We start from the raw sequence: 24,847 nt of genomic DNA, 5'->3' as shown, positions 1-24,847 counted from the left end.
GTGCTGCAGCTGCCCTACCCAGTTGGATTTCTATAAAGCTTTGTGCTGATGACCTGTGCCTTGTTCAGCAGAGGGACCTGAGAGTCCCCTGATGTTACCAAGGGAAGAGAATAGGAACCAGAAGAGCAGGTCGTAACCTGAAGCTTGACAGGTTGGGTATATTGCTGAGAGTTTACAGGGATTTACCATTCTCTAGAATTGATATCGGCCAGTCCAAAAACATAGCTTCAACTTCTTGTTTCATCCTGTTTCAACTAGCTGTTGGCAATTTGACGTTTCTTAGTCAGAGCGTGTTTTCCAGGTGAACAGTTCAGCTTCTCAATGGCTTGCAGTGATTACTGTCAGTTAGCATGGTGCCACAACAGGTTGTTCGGGCATGAACCTGCGCTGTTCTCTTTTACTCTTTTCATCTTTGGCTGCAGCAATTATAACAGCCTGAATCACATCTAGCCTTTCATTAATACCCATTGCCGTGACTGTTTGCAAAGTCACCTTCATAGCTCCAGGATACTGAAAACTCTTCCAAGTGATAAACCTTGGAAAAGATGCTCAGAATAGGAGGTTTAGCAGACTCAGGCTTCTCTGTAGGCATAGATTTAAAATCTCTGAAAATTGTAGAAAGCATGAAAGATGATGATGCACTTGGGTATTTTTGGAGCTTAGCAGTTTGAAAATCATGCCACTAGTATATCATCAGTAGTACAACGAATGAAATTAATGGCCTTGCTTTCTATATATGACAGTGGAAATGAGGGCAGTGTAGCTCATTTGAATTAATTTGCCATAAATATTTGATGTGTCTTTAAAAATTACCAAATTCTCATTTAGGGGTTAAAAAAATAGAAGCGAGTTCAAAAAACACTCAGCAGCTCTCAGCACTCAGTGTGGCCAGTCTGGTTTTTGCAGCTGTATTTATTTACTTTTATCATGATTGCACCTACAGGCAAAGGTATGATTGAGCTCGGCACTGTCCAGATGTGAAGCCGAGAGAGAGTCTTGCCCTGGGCAACTTGTAATCAGGCTGACAGAGAAATGGATGTGCTGAAGCCTTTTGAAAACTTGGTTAGGACTGTAGGCATGCTGACTGTGTTTCAGATGGTGGGATCCTATTGCTGCTTTGTTTATGAATCCTAACTTCATTATTATTTCTGCATCCCCAGTCACCACTTTGATTTATGCAGCTAAAACTGACAGAAATTTTGGTTCTTACTTTCTGAAACATTTTGATTTAGGATCCTTTGGTTCTGTATAAACATGCAATAACAGAATCATAGAATTGTTTAGTAATCACAGAAAAATTATTTCACAAACCACAGAGGACTGTTTGCAGGCAGTTTGGGAAGACTAGCTATCCACCTGGGCAATCTTCTTAAATGAGGCTCATTTTTTCTTCATATTTTGAGGTTTTGGGGTGTTTGGTGTGGGTTTGTTTTTTTTTTTTTTTGTAAATATAGCATCTTTGATGTCTTTTAAGTCCCATAGGCCCTTCTGTTTTCAGTAGCAATAAATGAGTTATGGCCTATTCCTCTACAAACTTTGTCTTGTCTGCTTATTAATTTTCTCAAAGAAATGCCTAGGAGCAAGCTGATGAAGCGAGGTAGATTTGACTGTGAGACAGCGTCAGGCAAGAGAGAAAATAACCTTCTTTTCCACCACTCCCTGTCCCTCTGCCTGTCACTGAACTGTTTAACTTGAATAAATTATCAAGAACTGTTAGTAAATTAGTATGCCATCTGGGACGGGCTGTTGATTATTGTGTGATTTCTATTTACTTTTCTGGAATGGACTGCAGTCTCAGATGAGCGCTTCTTTCAGGAAACTCACTGTAGATATGACAAAAGGCTGTTTTTTCTGGATATAGATCATACTGAGAGTTTTTAATTAACTTTTAATTATGTGAAAGAGGCTCTTCGTATCTCCTAGTGTTTCTTTTTTTAATGTCTCATCCTTTATGGCTAACTCATGCCACCCTGCCTCCACCCACTTAGTTGTGGTTGTATTACAGTGAATTTGATGGTGCTTAGAAGTTCTTAGGAGCATTACCTCAAATACAATTGATATAAAAGACCATAAATCTTCTTATGCTTTTTATCAGTGGCTAGCTGTGGTCCAGGGCTGCAATGGATTAAAACATAGGAGGTGAGGGACAAGGTGTCCTGGAAAGTTATACTGGAAAGGATTTTATAAACATGAGAAAATACACTATGTTGTTTGCAGGGCAAATGAGGCGGGGACCCGGGGGGATGACCAAAACAAAAAGCAAATTTTGAAACATATCTTGAGGACCAGAAAAGGTCATTTGACTGTACTCTAGAGCAGAAATGAGCAATTAAACATTCCTGATTATTTTAAATGATGCTAGAAAATCAAGGGTGCAATCTCATCCTTCCAATTTAGGAATCTGAGATCAAGCCTCATCAAAATGTTAGGGGCTTGGACTAATTGGGTCAATAGACCGCACTTTACCTAGGCATCTGCCTTGCTCCAACAAGATACAAACCTCTGAAAAATCCAGTGGGCAATCTAATCTTCCCAGCTTCAGTGCTTGCCTTTCTATATGGGCTGTACAGGGAACAGCATTTGTGGGCGACTATGGGGTGGCTGTTGAGACAACAGCAATTGTTAGGTACCTCCATCTACACGCATTTTTTTCAGGATGGTACTTTCAGAGCCGCAGTCACTCTGCAGGCTGGAGCAATGAGCCAGTAGGAAACATGTTCAACATGTTTCAATGTTCAACAAAGGCAAATAAAAAAAAAAATCCTCTATCTGGGGTGAAATAACTCCAGCAACTGTATGAATGGGGCCGACTGGCTAGAAAACAGCTTTGCAGGAAAGATCTGGGGTTCCTTGTTGAACTCCCAAGGGCAGAGCAGTGTGCCTTTGCAGCAAAGAAACCCAACCGCATAGTCTAGAAAGAGTGTAGCCAGCAGCTCCAGGAAAGTGATCCTTCCCCTCTATTTAGGAATTTTGAGATTGTATCTGGAATAGATTCTCCAGTTTTGGGCTCCCTGGGACAAGAGAGGCACTCACATACCAGAGGGAGCCCAGTGGAGGGGCAGTTAGATCCAGCACTGGGGCACAAAAGACACGAGGAGAGACTGCGGGAGCTGGACTTGTTCAGCCTTAGCAAGGCTCAGGGGAGATCTTATCGCTGTCTAAAACCAGCTGTGCATGAAACTGGAGTCAGACTCTGCTCAGTGGTGTGGACCAGAGGTAGAGCTAACAACACCATCTGGAACATGGGAAACTCCAATGGCTTACAAGGAAACACATTTTTATGAGGAGGGTCATTGAACACTGAAACAGGCCGTCCAGACTGTGGGATCTCCATCCGTAGAGATATTCAGGACTGGAGGGGACATGGTCCTGAACTATCTGCTCTACTTGGTCTTGCCTGGAGGAGGAGTTTGGAGTAGATTATCTCTGGAAGTCCTTTCCTACCTATATGTTTGTGTTATTCCCTTCTCTTTGGTGTTCTCGAAGTTAAACTGGGCAAATAAATCCTAGTAGCCACATAGCCTGTCCCTTAGTTCAACAGATGGCCTGAGGAGCATAGGCAAAGTAGAGGGAAAAACAGTGAGATAAGATTAAGTTCTTACCTAGGAATAAGAACATGTTCATTTGAAAAGAAAGTAAGGGAAAGACCGTAAAAGCATGCAACTTCCAAGACAAGAAGCTATTTCTAATGTAACACCTGGGCAGTATCCATCTGGGTCTATCAAACACTGGAACTGAGTCTCCCAGAATGATGCCTAATTACCAGTTGAGGTGAATTGTTTTTATCCTTTCTGTCTAACCCAGGTTATTTAAGACTGCCTGTTCAGTTTGGAAGACATACAGGTCTGTTCTGTTTGCTGTATGTGCATGCCAGTTGAGCAGTAGATTTAATCAAAAACATACACATCTGCACAGCTGAGATTAGAAATTGGCTCTGGAGCAGTAAGGTGTTCATCCCTCATGAAAGTTAACTCTAAGGTACTGAGACCACTGAGCAGTATACTGTGACCTTAACGTACAGTAAAGGGGTGAAATTTATTATTCGGTCATTGGAAGTAGATAGTACTTTAAAGTGAAAGTTTGAAGTTACTTTGCAATAGTTTGTGGGGTTTTTTTCATGAGAACAACTCCTAGTATCAATATCAACATTTTTTCAGGATTAATGCTTCATTGGCAGCATCGGGGGTGGGATGTGGGAGGGAGGAGTCGCTTTTTTATTTACTGCGAAAATTTGTTTTGTTTATATGGGGCTGCTTCCAGTAACGCCATATATACTTCCAATATGCTTGAGACAATCCAGTGACTTGTGTGGTATCCAGTACTTTCTGCCAATGAGTCAAAATATGAACAATAGTGAGTTTTTGAGGAGAATGGCAAGACAGGTTTTCTCTTCCTTTCTTTGTTGAAATGCAATTGTTCCTGCTAATGTATCTTCAATATTTTGTGCCAGTTCCTGAATTTCTTTGTTTTTGTAGTTCCTCCATTTCCCTTTTAAAGCAACATATGTATTTTTATTCCCATGCTGTTGGCATTGATGTGAAACCTAGAGAAACTGTGATATATGTAAAATCTCGTAAGAAATTTGTGTTACAGCCTCAAGAACTACTACAAAATCTTGTTAAGTGCCAACACAGTAGCGTGACCAATGTTTTGTTTGGATTTGGGTTTAGATGGGGTCAGTCCCAGGGTCTGCAAAACTGTCAGTTTGCAAAGTTCTTGCTGACTGAGAACAGAATTGGTACCCCAAGACTAACCTTGGTCGGATGTTTTTAGAGCTCTGTGTAGCTGTCTGTCTTAGAAGAAAAAGATAACAGTATCACCTGGGTTTTCTTTTTCAGTATCAGCCATAATTCGTAGCTGAATCTATAGTGATGTTCTTGCCAAGAAAGAAAGCTCCTGAAATCTTCCTAGCTGCCTTCTGTCTCTGTAAACACACTGCCAGGATCTGAGCTCTCTAATGTCTCATTTTCAGTAAAATATTATGTTTCTATAAAAAAAAAAAAATAATCCCCTGTATTAATTACAAACTTTTCCTGATGATTAAATGTTAGTAAAAGTGAGAGAAGGGGAATTAGTAGAAATGTTCGTGCATTTATTTCATTTACTTTCCTATTCACCTTTCAACTTTTCATTAAAATGTATAGAGAAAGAGACAAAAGAACATGCTTAGGAACAAACAAACAAACAATAACCCTTGCCCCTAAATTTTACAAATCTAGCAAATGAGCAAAATAACATTGTTTCTATTTCTTTCTTAGTTTTGGTGGTGTGTGCAGCCTTTTTTCTCTCATACATATGAGAATATGTAAAGAGTTGCCTAAGGTTTAGTAATCACAGCATTCAACGGGGGAAGATACCATGACCCGTTCCTGCAATGACGCGTGCGAGTGCTCTAACCACTGAGCAACGAAGTCAGTGTCTCTGTCCCAACAAATATTTTCTTTGTATCTGTATAAGGTGGAGCAGCCCCAGAAGGAATACCCTCACCCCATAATTACCTCATGGGCCTTAGGAGTCATGCTGGTAAATCTTCTGATGGAAGTTTTCAGCAATACATTTCAGTTACGTCAAAACGATGCTTTTCAATAGAAAAAAAAGAAAAAAGAAGTTTTATACATCATCTTTCAAAAGCTCAAATCAACACCCATCGCAAGTATACCTGGAGAAAACTAGCGCAATGAGTGCCAGGGTATGTGCATTTACTATAAAACCCTACCTCAATATAAAATGGGTACTTTACAACTGCAAAAATCTAAGCCCTAATGTAGGAAGGTTTATTATCGACAGTGCTGCTAGAATCAGGCACAGTAGTACTGTATGCTTCCGAATATAAAAGCTGTATTCTTCGGTGAAGTCCGTTTTCTATTAATGAGATTCACCCTAATGGGACCAAAAATTACTTTAAAAGACATTTACTTTCTGCTTTTCAAGGGCTTTTTTTTCCAGTCCATTTGGACTGGATATCAAAGATAAGGCGAAATATTTCAATAGCAAGAGCTTTTATAATTAAGCTTTGTAGCCTACATAATGGAGATATGGCCAAATTCAAGTGAAAAATAATTACTGTTTTTCCAGCGCTTGCTTCTGCTGCTCTGCCTCCCTTTCTTGTTCCCCTTCCATTTTCTCCTTCAAAACCACATAATCAGTTGTGCCTTATGTATGAAAGGCTTGCTCAACGCAGCTCTCTCCCCCAGGTTTATATTTTTCCCTGTGGCCTAGGAGAGAAGAGCTCTTCAATCTCTAACTACACCCAGACCGCTATTAAGAAGAGCACCTACAGTTCTCAAAAGGAAGCAGGTGCTTCCTTAAAGGGTAAAGACTTCAGCAACTCACTTCTTAGTGCCAGGTACCCCTTTAGATATGGGAACATACAAGTTCAAAATACAGTGTGCGACACACCTGAGAGACTTTGCAGATGATATTAAGATGGGCAGGGTGTTTATTGTTTTCTGATCTTCAGGAACCGCTCCCATCACTAGGGTCATTCAAAGCTCTCAGTGATTTCAGCCAGCTGCTTCAGCGACTTTGGATGTAGCCCATCTGGTGGCATAAACCTGTGTGTATTTGCAGATGTATATACACGCGCATGCACACCTCCAAGTCCAGAAAATACTACTTATTCTTTATGATTTGTAACAGACTTGTTAAGTACATGGATCTTCATAAGAAGTGTTCTATAGAATTTGGAGGGAGAGGAATAGAGATAATTGGAAGTTCATTCCTCAACTGGCATAAGGGATATCTTGGCATGGCATTATGGCATGGCCTTTGGCTGCGAGAACACCAGGAACACATTGAGTATTTAGGATTGGAGGTGACAATTTGTGCAAAGTGAGATTCCCCAGATTAATGTTTTAAGAGCTTCCTTTTCCAGCCTTCCCAGAAAATTCTTATGCAGCCTCATAATAGAACTGAGTTTCATAATCAAAGACACACTTGTAATATTTTTAAGGCATACTAATGTTTTACCTATTACACAAGATGATGAGGTCCTGATTGATCCCATATGACTGATATTTTTAACCACCACAACTGCCTGATGTTCCTTCGTATTTTCTCCCTGTCCACTAATTACCGTCCACATAATTTCTCTTTGAGTTTACTGTGGTTTTTGCTGCTGACAAATTAATGGCTGGTGACTAGGAACAGTTTGACCTGTTTCTCCATTGAATGAGATCAACACACGTATGCAGTCATTTGTTGTGCATCCATTATCCTGTTTGGGAAGCATAGTTTTATATTTTTTGCTCTGTAATGTTTGCAGGCAGAAGATTTTTGCAGGTTTATTGGCGATCTGCAAAATAACTTCTTAAATTAGATTGCAAATGTCCAAACTAAAAAGATTGCTGTGTGCCTGTTCTGTCTGGGAAATACTAAAGTTTGTGGACATGTTGGTGAGAGAGTGAAACTTGCCCATTTCTGCTGTGCAGTCTAACTGCCTTTTTCTTTTTTTTCCCCCTTCGAGTCACACAAAATGTCCTTATTTTATGGGCAATACAAAACCTGGTTAGGGAACATTCCCCTGCTGTGACTAGAGTTGGAGCTATGCCCTCCCAGTGCTGTTCCCCACTCAAACTTCTGATGTTGAGTGTACTGGGAAAGACTATGTGATTCAGTTCCTGGTATACTGGAGTGCATAGTTTTAAATTAAACCATTTGAATGTGTAAAGATATTAATATGATGATCATCCCACAAAACATCTCAACATTAGGTTTTGCTCTATTTAGAGGTAGGAACTCTACAAAGGGTACATTAAATGATTGCTGTTGCCAAAGAATTAGCAATAGTCAGGCTGACGTTTGACCTTGCAGGAAGACCAAAGGACTTTTCTGTTTTCACTTTAAAAAAAGTAGTAAAAGTAGTATCTGTAACAAACAGTGTTAGGTTCTTTTATGTCAATCTTAGGTACCTAATAAAGCTTCTGTTCCTCTCGGTGTAAGTTCAGCCTGTGCCAAGAGATCCACTGGATATATATTAAACATATTCCTTATTAATTAACTACTTGCTCATAACAGTGACAATGTACAGAAGATAAACAATGTATGTATATCTTAGCTCTGCAAGACAGATGCAAATAACACTAGAAAAATCAGCTTTTAAAGAAAGGACTGTCTATGACCATGTTGAGTACTGTTTCTCCTCTCCCTCTGCTGTGATCTTTGGCATATTCACACCTCTCTCAGTATATTTCAGGAATACAAAATTTCTTAATATGTGCCAGATTTTTAAAATTCTCGGCCTGGCAGCATGAGTTACTGCTCTGAAATGATCTTGAGCAGAGCATTCCTCATGAAAATTTGGCCTGCCACGCTAGTCAAGTGGCAACAATTTTTTGGTTCCAGCAGGTTATAGGTGGGTGAGATTTGTTCCCGTGGAGGAAGAGGTAATGATCAGCTTGCTTATCCTACCTGACACTTCTCTAAATAAGAAGACTGAAGAATTGGTATCCCCTAGAGAGCTGGCATAGTCAGCATCTTTGAGGTGTTAAGTTACAGAGATCTGGCAGATTTGGGTACATGCAGGTTTCCAACTAGCGCAACAGGGCAGGATTTTCAGGCTGGTCATTAACATCAGTCAGAATTTTTGTAGCTGTTTCTCGGTGGGCATTCATTATTATGATATGTAACCACCCTTAAACTTGCTTCCACTATAGTGAGTGCCCTAGAGAAAAGCCAACTATTTCAAAACTATTTCATTTTACTCTCAGATTATATTATTTCAGGCTTGCCTAGTTGCAGTGTAAGCCAGTTGTCCTCCGTCCAGTTGCTCTGAATGCATTTTTCTGTTCAGGTGCTAACTCTGATGCTCATTCCCTCTTTAGCATGTTTCATGTGTTACCAGCTTCTCCAGTTGGTAACCAGCTCATTTTAAGATCCTAAACTCCTATTATTCACTCCACATCCTAAAGTGTCTAATATGTTGCTGGTACTAGATAAATAATCTTACAGCTTCCGATGTGATATTCCAAATGATTAATGAGCTGACCACAACACAGGGGAGAGGAAACTGTAATACATGCTTTCCATTAGCCCCACCAGGATTGCTTCATATGGCCTTTGATTGTGTCCTGAGATTATGTGATCTGTGTAGCGGATGTTTCTCAGGAGCCATCCTTAACGTTCCCAACTTCCTTTCTCTTATGGTGCTTCTCATAGAGACTAGTTGCTGTTTTGAAATGCATCTGTGTGACAGCTTGAAAGGGACTCTTCAAGAGAAAGTAAATACAAATTCTAAAGGAAGCTGTGAATGCTTACCATGAAAAGTAATATACCATTCTGGGATGTGTGTACATTCACGTATATATGTATTCCGTCAGTGTGCATTTACACAATTCAGTTGCACACACAAGCTGATTTTCTAGCTCTTGTTAACTTTCAGTGATTCATTAGTGATTAGATTTGCTAATAACTAACATTTGTGAGGAGCGATTTTTTTGGGTGCAACTTTCAGGGAAAATTTGCAAGATTAACGTGCTACCTGGAAAGCATTTTATTTTATACTCTGCTTGGAATTACACTGGGTCGATTCTTTAGATATTGTTTTTGCCACTATGAGAGTAAAGGGACTGTATTTCACTCTGCAGCTTTGCCACTCTTGAGTTATCAGGTCTTTCATACCATCCAAGATAAAAATCATAACCCTTGGCAGTCCCCTTTGTGTGTTTTATGAATGCTGTCTGAGAAGCAACATCTCATTTACAACTGGGACCAGGAGGCAGAGTAATTTCTGTGTCAGCCAAGCATATCTAATAACTTATAAATAATGTAAATTGTAAAAAAAAAAGAAAAAAAAAGAAAAAAAAAGAAAAAGAAAAATAGATGAGTTAGTTACTTAATCTGAAAAACGTTGAGCGTGTGACTGCAGCGCTATGAAGCTTGATGAATACCGCCCCTAGATCGGCAGTATTGCCACAAAGACTATTTATCTTCAGAACTCATATAGGCAGGCAGCTGTATGTGATGGTATCACTAGGACTTTGGTGCTGCCCTGTGCCCAGCAACCTTGTCTCCAGTTTAGCTAAGAACCTTCATCTAGGCGTTAACATTACATGTTCTTAATGGAAATTAATTGACCTTAGTGGGGATGGCTCATAAGTTTGCATCATTGAGGTTTTTTGCTGGAGTGAGTCCAGCACTCTAGGATTGAATCCCCATAGCCAAATCCTCTATGTCCAGTGGGAGTTCCGTCTACTGGAGGTGACTGAAGAGGTGTAGGTGCTTCCTGGGCATGCTTGGCCTCTCGGTGCATGGATGCTCTGTGCTTAAATGAAGACTTTCTGTATTTTGATTTCTTATTCAGCCCAAAGGAGGTTTCTTCCTTCGAAGTCAGTTTAGAGTGCTCAGGAATATCAAGTGTCTTGATTTCAGACCATATGCAGGATTATAGAATTAAAAAATGGCATGTCTCATCTCTCTCGCCACTTACTGCGCAAATTTCCTGTGGCAAGTCAGATGCTGTGAGTCTAGAAATATCTTCATGATGGACATTTTGACTTTTTATTTTTCCCAAATTTAATGTGAGAAATACAGAAAGGAAAATAAAAGCTGGAATTAAAATTAAGATCAGTTGCTGAAGCTGAAAGAGCACAATTGTAATATGTTAGAAGATTGCCTTGTTTTAGAGAAAGTGCTGATTAAGATCAAATTTATCTTGAGTTTACATTTGATTGGACCTAAACTGAGGGGAGGGGGGGATATATTTCAGACACAGTGGAAATGATGCATGTTAATATCCTGTGTTTATTGCCACTTGAAATTACAGCATAGCTTTGAATTGCTGCCAAATCTACAGTTAAGTCTCCCTAGTAATCACTATGATTATTCCAAGTCTTCATGGTAATAGCGGGAAGAAGTATGATACACAAGCTACTGTAGCCTAAGCTGTCAGAGTCTTTTTATCCTTTGGGGTTCAGATTGTGATTCCACCCAGTAGAGGGAATGGTGAGACATGCACATTGGGCAATCAGTCCTGAAAGGGAGACTAAATAAATGGATTTAATTATGTTCTTTTCAGTTTTATTTGGCTTTTATATTACCTTCTGCCTCACTAACTTTTCCTGAAATGAGGAAAAACATAGCTTCTCTTTGGTTTTGGAATGCTTTAATTCATATGTTGGCATGGTGTAGTATTTTTCCATTTTTATTAGAAATTTTTTTTTGCTTTCCTTCCTGTGGTTCTATAACATATTCTATTTTTACTCATTTTCTTTACAATCCATGGGATAGTTTATCTCCTTGAAATATTCTTTTACCTCTGCTTAACTATTGGAAGTTGTAGATTTACGTCTGCTCTGAATGTATACACATGTGTTATTGTGGTTGATGGGAGATTAAGTAGTGAGGTCAGGGATAAACAGCATAATATAAAGTTACAATTTACTAAAAAAATATTAGGAAAGTCTCACAGGAGGGAGAAATGCTCTGTAAAAAGTTGTTTAAAAGAAGCTTAAGTGAAATTTAGATGTGATTAAAAGCTGTTCTGGTTTTTGGATACACAATTATTCAAGCAAGTAGTTGTTTATTTTGAGTTAAAACCCTCAGCAATCACTGTTAGTCAGCTCTCCAGATAGTATGTCCCAGTTGCATCCCTTCATCAGTTGCTAGCAGGAAGGTTTTGCTATTTGTTCCACTTACAAAGTAAATAAAACTTGTTATGGAATGCATTTAATGTGGATACAATATTTACTCTGGAATATTTTCCTCAATAAGTAGTGTTAGCCAGCAGGCAAGTCTGAGGACCCAGTGTGTTAGCTGTGGGAAGCAAATCTGTATGCCTGGCACATAATGATCGGTTTAAGCTATTGAAATATAAATCAGAACAGTGAGTGAAATTGAAAAATATTTCATTAAATGAATTACGATGTGGATGTGAATAAAAGTATAGTTAGGGACTCTGCCATATATGCTTAGATGTCTACAATCTTTGGGCTGTTTTTTTTTCTGATAGATTTAACTCTGAAAGATACATAACATTTTTGAAGGGCAGCATTAGCAAATATCACAGCACGCTTGCATTTCATTATAGCTAGCATTTTTATTGTGACTTCAGTTTCTAGAATGATGTTCTCTGTAAGATGCTCTTGGGTGCTCATTGTGAAACTTAGACGTGCCTAATCTAAAGGCTCATTAACAGTGAAAACCACTCCCAAATTTATAAACCTAATTCCTTTAGTATTATTTCAAAGCCAATATTTTGGTATTTTTGGAAGCATAAGATTTCTTGGGCCAGAAAAAGAAAGCAAGGCAAAATACTGCTGTAGTCCAGAGATTACTGTTCTGTACAAGTGCAGTTTTATGCCTTTTCTGGAGTATATATGCCATAGTGATTTTTTGTCTCAGTTGTATACATTTAAAAAAAACATTAACAGGAGAGAATGAAGATAATGGTATTTACAGAAAGTGTTATTTGGGCTAGAAGGCTGTATCCAAAGATATTAAGCTTTCTATATGGAATTACTGCTGTACTGCTTCTAGCGATACAGCGTGGAAGCACTTGGACATGCTGCTAAGCATGAGTCTCAGGACCAGCCCTCTGCATGCGTTAAAATGCGAGGAGGTGCCTGGCCACCAGCTTCAGCAGAAATTGTGGAGCTCACGTTGCAGCCTTGCTTGTAGAGGTTGCTTTAGCACAGGACCAGGTCCTTCTTTCTGTGATCTGGTCTGGAACCAACAAGAATGAGCACTATATAGCTCACTCAGAATGCAGATAGTTTGGATTCATTTATTTCCAAGAAAAACTAGATATTTTGAGCCTGAGTTGCAGACAGTAGCATGGCAAGCAAAATACAAATCTCTGTGCTGGGCATAAACCGCGTCTTCGCTCCGCCTTGCGACGTGAGCAAAGGGACAGGGCAGCACATTCAATTTTAGGTCACTGCTGTGCCCTCTGCAGAAAACCTGCCAAATTCAATGTGTTACAAGAATCTTTGAATGCTATATGTAGGCCACCAGCAGCGTACTGGGTGCGCACGTAGTAATAAATTAAACAGATCCTGTTTAAAGAGTTTACTGAGAGACAGGAGGCTATTGAATACGGTTGGAATAAGAAATGGCATTTGTGAAGGTGTCGTTTATAGAGGCTTTCCAATAAAAATGACAGAGTTTCCTACACTTGGGTAAAGTGTATCATTAAAAAAATACAAGATCATAGTAAGGTTATTGGCTATTACCTTGCTCTTCTAACTGACCTAGTCACACAGCTACTAGAAATAGGTTTGGCTTAACATATGCTTTAGTTTGGGGTTGCAGTGGTGGACTGTGGACCCTGAAGTTTGTGCAGTTCTCTTTCTCGTTCAACAACGTACCTCACTATGTCCCCTATTTTAGGTATATGAAAGCTATGCAGAAATTAGTGCAACTTTGTATGTGCTTTAAGTACAAGTGCACATGCTTAAGTAACCTGTCAAATTACAGCATCTACAAATGTGGTATTTATAGTTCTTCCCCCAAGACCAATTGCAGTAAAAGCTCAGTCCGGCTCTCATATCTGTGTAATTCATTAGAAATTTCAAATTTTTAACTTCAGCTTTACTATAAAAAAAAAAGACTGCATAAAAATTGTACTGTTTTGCCTAATATATTTCCTTCTCTGTGTTCACGTTATTGTAATTCTGTTTGCATAACTCATTGCCATTTATCTCTGTAAGCAATTTACAGTCACTGTATCACAGTGATCAGGATTCTGTGGTGCCTTCTGCATCATTTGTTGAATATTCTAAAAACATTTTGAATTCACGATTTATTTATTTTTTTAATTATTTTTGAAGTGAGAGCCAAATAAAGCCCAGCTGGGCATTGAAAAAATCCATATTTTGTTTGTAAGCTATCAATTGATTAAGGCACCTCTTTGAATGCAAACTGGGCCTGTTTGATCTGGAATGACAATAAAAATGTATTCTCACATTGGCATTTTTAGAACCACCTTATAACATGCTGGCCAACTGCAGAAGGTGGAGAAGTTGAAAAGAGTGAAGTTCTGATTAAATTATGTGGGGATAATTTCTTAGTTGCTGACAGCGTGACATGGAGCTCACGGAAGGAGAGAGCTCAAGCTATTAGTGTGCTTGAGTTAAGGTATTATCTGGACCCGAGAAAAGGAAATGCAAATAATTGATGGGCATATTTTTCTGCATCAAAGTGAATTGCCATTTTATCCCAAATGTGTCAGCAGGAGGAGAATGGTGAAGCAATGGAGAGATGTTACAAACTAGTTCTTTCTCCTAGGCCATTCTTCTGATATAACTATAACAGTGATTATTTTTACATTTACTATTTATAAAGGCAGCCTCACTAGATAAAGTGATGTATTTATATGGACATATTAAAATGAGTCATTACTAGTATTAATTCTTTTTTGGTTAGTCTGAAGATTTTGTCATGTGGCCTCACACACCTTGCACAAGGACCAAAATCCAAGGCAGTCATTTTGAGTAGAGATGAGGAGTGATCAATTTGGAATGATTTGCAAGAGATGTTACAGAATTTAACATTGACGGATTTGGTCAGGGAAGATTAATAGGATCTTGCAGTCCTTATCTCTTTGATGCTTTTGAATGTCTTGTCCACAAAATTTTGACAGGTAAGGTAGGTACAAAATCTGACTCTTATGCAAGAAAAATAAGGCTATGCTGTCTGTTATAAAGAAAAAAGTCTTCTGAATATATTTTGTTTGTTTTTTCTTTTAGATTATTCTCGTAAGTTCTTCCCATAATGATCGTGACCAAAGTCTTTTCATAAGCACGGATGAAGGAGCCACCTTCCAGAAACAACCTATTACTTTCTTTGTGGAAACTCTTCTTTTTCACCCAAAAGAAGAAGATAAAGTACTTGCTTACACTAAGGAAGGCAAGGTAAAGCTTGAAGATACAGCATTTGTTTGAAATTTAGGAATTTATTTTTAAGGAGATATAAAACAGTTCTGATATGCTGATTAGTGTTGGGTTTTATGACATATCAGTTGCCCAGAAGGGAATCATATGCTGGTGTTGAGGCTTATTAAAATATATCTTTTTTTTTTTTTTTTTCCCCCCAGGAATTTCAATCCTGGCATTTTCAGTTGATATGGATATTGCTAATATTTATTCTCATGCATAAAATAGTTAAATAGTACCTCTGCAATATGCTCCTCCCTAGAAAGTGACCATAAGCAATTGCTCTGTAATTTATAGTGTAGTAGAAAGTTAATGAAGCTGAAATAGTGCATCCAACAGCCGTTCCTGAGATGTAATATAAAATAAACAGCACAGTCATACAGCAGAAGAGGAGTTGGGGAATCAGTGAAGCTGTAGAAATGTAGAATAATTCTCTCTCTTATGATGTATTTATACCACTTTTAGATTCAGGACTTGTATCATGTGGTTAATAAATTTTGGCCATCTTTCAGATTTCTTCTGGTTAAATTATAAAGTCATTTTTTTGAATGGGTTAGGCTAAGCACTGATGAGTGCGCACACAGTTTGTTCATCCCTTTTTTTATCAGTTGTAAAGTCACCGTGATTCTGGTCCTTGTAGTGGTCTTAACTTACCTGCATCGTTACTCCTGTTTTAAACTGAAATTAGTAAGCTCCAGTCCATTTTAATCCTTGTCAGACTTCACAGCATCTGTATATTTAGGTGGCGAGATTGGTTAAAGTTGCCCATGCTACAGCCAAATACTGCACAGACTTCAATCATCATAGATTTCAATTTCATAGAATCGTCTAGGTTGCAAGGAACATTTAAGATCATCAGCGTCCAACGATTTACCTAACACTGCCAAAACTACCACTGAGCTATGTCCCTAAGCACCATGTCTACCCGTCTTTTAATTACCTCCAGGGATGGTGACTCAACCACTTCCCTGGGCAGCCTGTTCCAATGCTTGACAAGCCTTTCTGTGAAGAATTTTTTCCTAATATCCATCCTAAACCTCTCCTGGCGCAACTTCAGGCCATTTCCTCTTGTCCTACCACTTGTCACTTGGGAAAAGAAACCAATCCCCACCTCGCTACGACCTCCTTTCATGTAGAGAGCAATAAGGTCTCCTCTCAGCCTCCTTTTCTCCAGGCTAAACAACTCCAGGTCCCTCAAGTCCACTCCTCATAAGCCCTGTGCTCCAGGCCCCTCACCACCTTCGTTGCCCTTCTCTGGACACACTGCAGCACCTCAACGTCTTTAGTGTCGTGAGGGGCCCAAAACTGAACACAGTACTGGAGGTGCGGCCTCACCAGTGCTGAGCACAGCAGTACAATCACTTCCCTAGTCCATCAGGTCATCCTTTGGGATATTTTCTGGGATATATAAGTTAACAGCTGATCCCAAAACAATTCATGTTTACAGGGATTTGCAGAAAAGGATAGAACTAGAATAAAAAACATAGCAAATCAAACTCAGTCACAAATTACATTAAATATTTTACTTAGCAGCTTCAATCCTAACACAATTACAAATATGTTGAATGCATGTTATGTAAACAGAATACTTCAGGGAAGCCTGAAGTTATGAAAAGCCTATGTTATGAAACATATGTCAGTTTCAGTTTTGTTTCTGACAATAGATATAATTCCTGCATTCTGTGTAGTTACGGAATTGACAGAACCTTTAAGTGTAAGAGTCCGAAGAATTGTATTGAAGAAGTTGTCCAGCCCACAAGAAGCGCATAGAAATATTTGCCGGTAAAGAGGAGGAGGCAGAAGCACAAAGTGAAGCATTTGCTTTGTGTTTTGATGAATTATGCATGATAGGGATATTTTCACGCATTTTATACTTGGATAATATTCCAAAAGGAGTGATGCTATTATTTGCCACTCTTAAAATATGACTGGACAAAAAACCCTACAAAATATTCAGTAAAGCTCTGCAGGAGTAGCAGGAATGGTAAGGTAATCTGATGGACTTTTCTCAGGCGTTCAATATGATGCTAAAAGGAGTCAACCATAAAGACTTACTGGTGAAGTCTTACATGTTTACCTAAGATGTGTAGGAATAAAGGATGCCTTTTACTATAGCTGGTTCAGTAACCTGTTTAAATTTTGTATAATATCTGATATATTTAGCCTAGGGGGAAGAGGAAGTGATATTGGCAAAGGAGGAGCTAAACATCAAAATTGCAACATGACATAAAAAGAGGTCACTGTACTAAAATCAATGCTCTTCAGAGATAGCGTTGATCTGAATTTGGCCTAGGGAGATGGTATGCTCTACTATGCTTGAGTTTAGTAACTTTACCTTCACTGAAAGAAAGTAGTATCAATCTAAAACTCAGGAAGAGCCATTACCTCCTGGTACTCAAATGATTTCTTACAGTCGCGCTTTTGAGAATACAAGGAATACAGGATCACGTCCTTCATAAATAGCAATTGGGCTTCTTTGTCTACTGGAGCATCACGGCCTTTCTCACAACTTCTGATTTGATTTAGAGCTTATTTTGTATTGCAAAATATGCGTTCTTCTTTCATTCAGAACCCTAGATTTTGTTTAAATAAAGCTCTAGCCTCTAGCTGACACTATAAATGAATGCAAATCCAGTCAATATGGTTGGATTAATCCATTTACTGCCTCAAATCTATACTTTCCTTTTCTGGCTACCTCAGTTATAATGAATAACAATTAGCTATTCACTGAGTCTATATAAATGCTTCTAGATTTTTTTAAAACTCAACAAGGATGCAGTAGATTTTAATTGTTCATTTAGAAGCTGAAAGGATGAAAAATGGTAAAACTGCGAAAAGCCTTTTCAATTTTTTTAAAAATTGATTCCACGCATTTATTACATGGGTGGCAATAAACGGAATTCTAGCGTCTATTAGATGTGTAAGCCAGAGATTTTAGCTGTCCACTAATATAACTGTTTTCACCTCATAGTTAATCACATTTAATAGTTTTATCATATGTACCTGTTAAAAAACAAAACACATTTGAGTCACACATTGGTCATTTTTTTAATTAAAGGAAGTTGAACGTACGCCTAAGCTGGGTATGCATTATTTTGTATTTATTTCAAACAATGCATCAGTTAAAAATTCTTCTTAGTTTGGATGTGCCTTATCAATCTTATCGTACAGTAAGATTGCAAGGGCTTCCCCCTACACTAAACCAAACTGTTCATTCATAAGCTCCCAGACTTCAGTCTTAAATGTGTGTGAGGGCAGGTAGTTTAGGTTTGGTGGTAAGGATTTGGGTTGGTCTTTTTCAGCCCCTACTGCACAGACATTTCTGTTGTAATGCTAGGAATCTTCTCTCATTTTCTGCTGAAATTAGTCGATGACAAAATTATGTCCCTTTATTCATTTGCCAGTGTTGTCCCTTATCCTAAATAGCTCTTTTCCCTCTTGCTAGGAACCTCTTGAATTCTTGGCTTTCTTTGCAGTTTGGACACCATGGTTAGGGCAGAGCATTAAATGATCATCTCTTCCAGATTTATAGTGGTCTGCTGAGGCTGGTAACCAACTGAGCAGGGTCCACCCTTCTAGAAAGATGGTCAAACCGATGATTATCTTTTCTATAATGCCTGTGGTGATAAATGTTTGAAGAAGTAAGAAGCTCAGGTTCTCCGATTTGCATGGTCTAGCCCATTAAAAGCCACATGCCTCCCTTCCAGGAGGTTGCGCTGAGCTATTTGATATAAAATGCACTGGTTGCAGCAAACCCTAACCCACGTAATAAAACTAAGATCAGAAAGTTAGCAGGCAAATCAGGAGCCTGGCTCTGCTGCCCCATCATTAACGCATTTAGCTCTGGGGTTGAAGACTTTTTGATCTGTGATCGTTTCTGTCTATGCATTGACTGGGTGAATGCTAAAGTAAGCAATCTGAGTCCTGATAGTAATTTCTCACCCGAAATGTGGTCTACCTGCTTTAATTGAGCATGCAGTGGAACAAAGCCCAGTCATTCTGAAAGGCAGAGTAACTGGGAAATACTCTTTTATCTCTAATTCAAATTTTAGTAAATTTACCCATAGAATTTATGCTGAGATGAGTGACCTTAGCCTTTATCTTTACATATTAATATTGCCGGTGTTCTGTAGTAAAACATAATACATAATCGTGGGGTGTTTTTTTTCATTTGTCATTGAACCTGTCATTTTAAAACAAAAACATTTCTTACTAGTCCTCATAAGACACTTTCCCTCAGAACCATCAGCGACTGAACTGGTGACTTACTCCCACATCAGAGAAGAACAGTTTTACTTGCCTTTTTTTTTTTTTCCCTATTAGAGATATTAAGAGAAAACGCATCATATGTAAATTGGATCAAAGAAGAAATGCATGCAGACAGCAGGGGGCTTTAAATCTGTCTTTTTAGAATTCTGATAGATATTTCCTATTTCAACCAGAGGAAACGCATTATGAAGGCAAATGCTGAAGGAGGGAGATTTTTGAATAGCTATTTTATATCCCACTTTATTCTGGGGGAAAACAGCTTTCATCTGCAGTCTTGATATCCATCCATATTATTAGCCTTTGCTTTTTTACCAGGGGTGAACTGTTCAGAGGGAAGGTGGAGCTGGAGACCTCGTCCTCCAGGCCATCGTCGACCTCTCTGCTGAGTGACCATTTCTCATGGGTCACAAATTGGACCCACAAAACAAGCCCTTAAGTGCATCTCTCCTTATCAAATCTCTTAAGCATTTCTCTAACATCTTTTGGTCCTATTTTAGCAGAGTTTTAAATCCATTGACTTCCTAGCTTAAGTATTTTTGATGGCATTAAGGCTTGAAGCATAAAGGTAATATTTCTGCTTATTTGGCCAATGAATGGGAAGAAGGAGAAGAAAAGTGTCCTTTTACCATCCCTCTGTGAAATCATGCTGATGTAAAAAAGCATCTGACCGAAAATGAACTGTGAATTGTTTTCATGGTAAACAAGAAGACATTGTCACTGAGTTTTGTTCATTATAGATTATATTTTATAAGATTTTCTCTATGAAAGGTTATTACTCTGAAAAACATTGTAGAGAACTCCTGGTAATGATTTTTATTTTTTTTTTATTGGTGTACAATCTGTTATTTTAATAGTGACATAGGGCCTGTCTTTGAAGATGTACAACATTAACAGTTTCCTATCATCCAATTTTTCTTTTTTTTTTTTTTTTTTTTTTCTTTCGTAGGTTTATGTATCCATTGACTTGGGGAAAAAATGGATCCTTCTGCAGGAACGAGTTTCAAAAGATCATATTTTTTGGTAAGAAGTCTGTTATTTTCCAAACAAAAAAATGAACAGCAAAAAGTACTTCGTTCTAATCAAGAAAGATGTTTCCAGAGGTACTGATGGGGACAGTACAAGCCTTGGTGTCTTTTGCAATTTGTATCAGTGTTGCTGCACATTGCAAATCCGTACTCGTGCCAGCGATCGTACTGAGTGTCAGCACGTGTAGGGGTTATAGGTCTGGATCTATGGAGCCCAGGATTTAAAGAGAGCTGTAATGTCCAATGAAATTGCTCTTCGTTTTACTGGTGAAATTGATCTTTAGAAAGGAGACCAGTCTTTTTTTGCAGAGAAAAATCTATAACATTTTTTTAAGCGAGGTTGAATCAGACCTATTAACTGGAGTCATATATAAACTTAAGCTATTAAGGAAACTGGGGAAAAAGATGACTTTATCGAGTACACGTATATCAAAGGATTTCATGTTCAGCTCAAATATTTTGCAGTCTCTCAAAATGTTTAAGAAGTGATTTGAGCAGGTTGACAAAATGTTTGAAGAATAAGTCAATGCCTGTTTTCTATACAAATGAAATTAATTTGAAAAGTGTATAACTCTTTACACTGAAATTACTCTTTTGATAGTGTTTTTAATTGATTTTGTATTTAAAAATGGTCAGTTTGCACACTCAATGGTTATCTGATTTCTGTTGAAAAAGCCAGAGAATTCCCCCTTTCACTTTTTACTTCAGTGTGTAAGTATGGACTATGCATAACTGTATCATTACCAATAATAAGTATTTTTTTATTACAGGATTAGTCATAACATGCTAGACACTTCTGTTCCCTAAATGACTTTTGATTTTAGTTCTAGAAGGACTCCGATCTGTGTCAATTACATAAAATATAATTATCCACATGTCTATGGAGCCATATCTGGCTTTCAGCAATATTTGGTGGTTTGCTAGTGGTGTTGCCAGTATTGAAATGGATCTACCTGATCTTGGTTGCAAGATTTGAGGTGTGTTTGGCATTCATGCTGTGATCCTTCTTGTTCTTCAGGTAGTTGCTTTTCTCTTGAGTTGAAATAGATACTCCCATTGTCGAGGAAAGACAAAACAAACAAACCCCCAACCTGCTTAAACTGCCGGCGTAGCGGTTACAAAGCATGCAGAGCTGTTGAAATACCTAGAGAGACATTGGCCATTGGCCTTCAAAAAAACTTGGGGAGGTTGTGACCCGGGGCAGGGACACGTGGACAGGTTAAACCCTGTTTCAAAGGTTGGGAGCACAAGAACTAACCTACCCTGCTGCCCTGCTGGTGTAATTATCCCTGGACATGTAAAGGGAGCTTTTTCATGCTTCCGAGTGCCTCTTCTTCAGTCTGCAACCTACTTAGTGGCTGTACTTTTAGAACACAAGCCTGCGGTTGGTTTGTAGTAACACCCATCTGATTTACTCCGGTTTATCTCAACCTTTTCTACTGAATTACTTAAGCAGAAAGTGTCAGGCTGATTCACTTGCTCCTGCAAAATAAAGCCTTAGTGAAGAACTTATTTCTGCACAGCAGCTGGAGTTTCATAGGCAATACACTTTACAGGTCTCTTAACTACCACGTGAAAGGGTATAATTATTTAGAAGTAATACATTGGGTCAGAAATGTCATGTCTGCCTTAAAACTGATTTTTCTGTAGCAAGATTATATAGAGTGTAAATCAGGAGATCATGTGGCGCTCTGTCTTTAATCAAACAAATTTTTCAAATGTGTTAGGTCTGAAAACTGTCAAAGTTACTAACAGGTAAGAAAGAACAGTGGAAGCCTCTCTCTAGTCTAGGTATATATTTAGCACACTTAAATTATGAAAAACGTAACATATCACTGAGATATGTGTCAGTTTTGCTCTGACTCAAACAATCTCTCAATAATTTTTGTATGTAAGAATTAAAGCCAGTAAGGCGTGTTTAATATTAAGTCTGCATTTTGCTATGTGTCAGAATCTTTATATCATTCAGACACAATCAGGGAAGCATCCTGGAGCTTCAATAGGAATAACTCCCATGTAGTACTTCAAAGTCATGGTTGTTCATAAACGTCACATTCCTCTCAGATAAGAATAATAAATTATAAAAGTCTGTACATTTATAACCACTAGAAGTATTTTCTAGGTTTTCGCTTTCCGCTTTTCTGTATGTAGACCATTCTGATTTCTCTCAACAGCTGTATCAGCCAGCAACAGCAAGGATTTGGGAGCAAATTAGAATCATAGAATCATTCACGTTGGAAAAGACCCTTGGGATCATCGAGTCCAACCATCAACTCCACTCTACGAAGTTCTCCCTTACACTATATCCCTTAACACCACATCTAAACGAGTCTTAAACACATCCAGGGATGGTGACTCCACCACCTCCCTGGGCAGCCTATTCCAGTGTCTGACCGGTCTTTCTGTGAAGAATTTTTTCCTAATGTCCAGCCTAAAGCTGCCCTGCTGCAGCTTGAACCCGTTCCCTCCTGTTCTATCGCTAATTACCTGTGAGAAGAGACCAGCACCAACCTCTCTACAATGTCCTTTCAGGTAGTTGTAGAGAGTGATGAGGTCTCCCCTCAGCCTCCTCTTCCTCAAACTAAACAGTCCCAGCTCCTTCAATCGCTCCTCATAAGATTTATTCTCCAGGCCCTTCACCAGCTTCGTTGCCCTCCTCTGCACTCGCTCCAGCACCTCAATATCTCTCTTGTATTGAGGTGCCCAGAACTGGACACAATACTCAAGGTGTGGCCTCACCAGTGCTGAGCACAGGGGGACAATCACCTCCCTCCTCCTGCTGGTCACACTATTTCTAATACAAGCCAGGATGCCATTGGCCCTCTTGGCCACCTGGGCACACTGCTGGCTCATGTTCAGCCGCTTGTCAGTTAGAACCCCCAGGTCCTTTTCTGCCAGGCAGCTCTCCAGCCATGCTTCCCCAAGCCTGTGGCGATGCATGGGGTTGTTGTGGCCCAAGTGCAGGACCTGGCACTAGGTGCCTCATCAGTACCAAATGATCCTTCCCTTAAACTTTCATAGAAATACAGATATATAAATATATTTTACTTCTAATATCATACACAACATTGCCATATAGAATCTGATGCAAGTGGGGGTTTGGACGTGATGGGAGTTACTCTGTCATTATATGAAACTTTATGGCCTTCATCACCCGAGTTATCTGAGTGCTAGATGGAAACAAGTATTTGTGTAGTTTTCAACAGATGTAAGAATACAGGTTTTGTCATACCTTGACTGTTAGGACACTAAGTCCAGTATTGTTTTCTTGGCAATATATAACATCTGGTGTGTTAAAGATAGGTTAAATTAATTCAAACTAATTGTACAGCTCTGTAAATGAGGGTGTGTGTCTTGCTGATACTGGCTGGTTCTGGGCAGATCTTTAGCAGATGTTTCTTCTTTGATTTCAGTCAGGCTTTGCCACTGAAGTTGATAATATAGCCTAAGATTTTTTTGCAGCCTGGTAAGTACAAATATTATCAGTCATAATATTTTCCTGTGCTTTGTAAAAACAAATTTTTTGGTGCCTCCAGCAGCAGCCAGATCTTCATGCATTTCCTGAAGAAGCATTTCTGTTTTAATCAATGAAAATCCAAATGCAATTAATTTAATGGCATGTTTTATGTATTTATATTAAGGGAAGGTCAGTAGGGACTGAGTATTCTAAATTATTTATGTTCTGATCTTACGCTGTAAGTTTATAAGCAATATATTAAAATCATCTTCTTGGCTTTATTTGCTTTTCAAGTGTTTTGCACCATCCCTGAAGTATCTTTGCGAATTTAATGTATGGAATTTGGTCTTTCATGATAGTGGAACTAATGGAAGGATGACTGGGACCAGTGGAAAGTGTATACTACCATCTCTATTTTAGGAGTACGGAATATTTTCTTCCTATTTGTGATATAGTGTGGCATTTTCTTACCCCTTCCCAGACATTTTACCAATTTGTTTCATTATTCTTTTGGAAAGGAAAATTGACCAATCCTTCATAGCAGTTTGTCTTCTCTTAGCATTTTAGGAAGCAAAACAGGATCCCTAGAGGGGTGATCATTGCCCCAAGCCTGTCAATGTTTTAAGAGGCTTTTGGGCAATGTCTATAACAACATGCTTTAACTTTTGGTCCACTCTGAAGTGGTCAGGCAGTTGGACTACATGGTCATTGTAGGTTCCTTCCAACTAAAAATATTGTAGTCTAGTCCATTCTATTCTAAAATCAAAAGAGCTGTAAGGCTGCAGATAGAATCATAGAATCATTTTGGTTGGAAGAAACCTTTAAGATCATCAAGTCCATCCGTTAACCTAGCACTGCCAAGTTACCACGAAACCACGTCCCTCAGCACTACATCTGATAGATGTAAAGATGGTTTCAAAACATATATTCTAGGAATTTCTTTTTTGTTTTGTTTTGTTTTCTCATTCAAGTTAGAATGAAAAAATCAAAATACAGGGAAAAAAACCCTGTTCCTAAATGATGGAAATACTGAAAATAATTGCTCTGACATTGTTCATTAAAAAGGTTTTTTAAATTTTCAAAGCAAAATTATGAAATGTGGATTTGAAATTAACTTAATAAATTTAACTACTAAGTCACACTGTAATTAAAAAAAAATTAATTTTGTATCAACATTTAGAAAATAAACCTTATATAAAGACTAGCTAGGAAGATTCAGAATTTTT

The 24,847-nt window shown here is 38.5% G+C and overlaps 1 protein-coding gene across 3 annotated transcripts in view; it reads left to right on the top strand.

Annotated features, from left to right (window-relative positions):
* SORCS2 (sortilin related VPS10 domain containing receptor 2) overlaps nt 1-24,847 on the top strand; it is a 571,450-nt gene that overhangs the window by 439,844 nt on the left and 106,759 nt on the right. For all 3 annotated transcript variants that reach the window (XM_063335693.1, XM_063335692.1, XM_063335691.1), the window contains exons 4-5: nt 14,685-14,849; nt 20,086-20,159. In XM_063335693.1, coding sequence (XP_063191763.1) covers nt 14,685-14,849; nt 20,086-20,159 — 239 coding nt within the window. The remainder of the gene's footprint in view (nt 1-14,684; nt 14,850-20,085; nt 20,160-24,847) is intronic.

Source organism: Chroicocephalus ridibundus, chromosome 5, assembly GCF_963924245.1.
Source record: "Chroicocephalus ridibundus chromosome 5, bChrRid1.1, whole genome shotgun sequence".
In the NCBI taxonomy this organism is placed as follows: Eukaryota; Metazoa; Chordata; class Aves; order Charadriiformes; family Laridae; genus Chroicocephalus; species Chroicocephalus ridibundus.
Note: the sequence above shows the minus strand (reverse complement) of the source record. Positions and strands in the feature narration are given on the sequence as shown.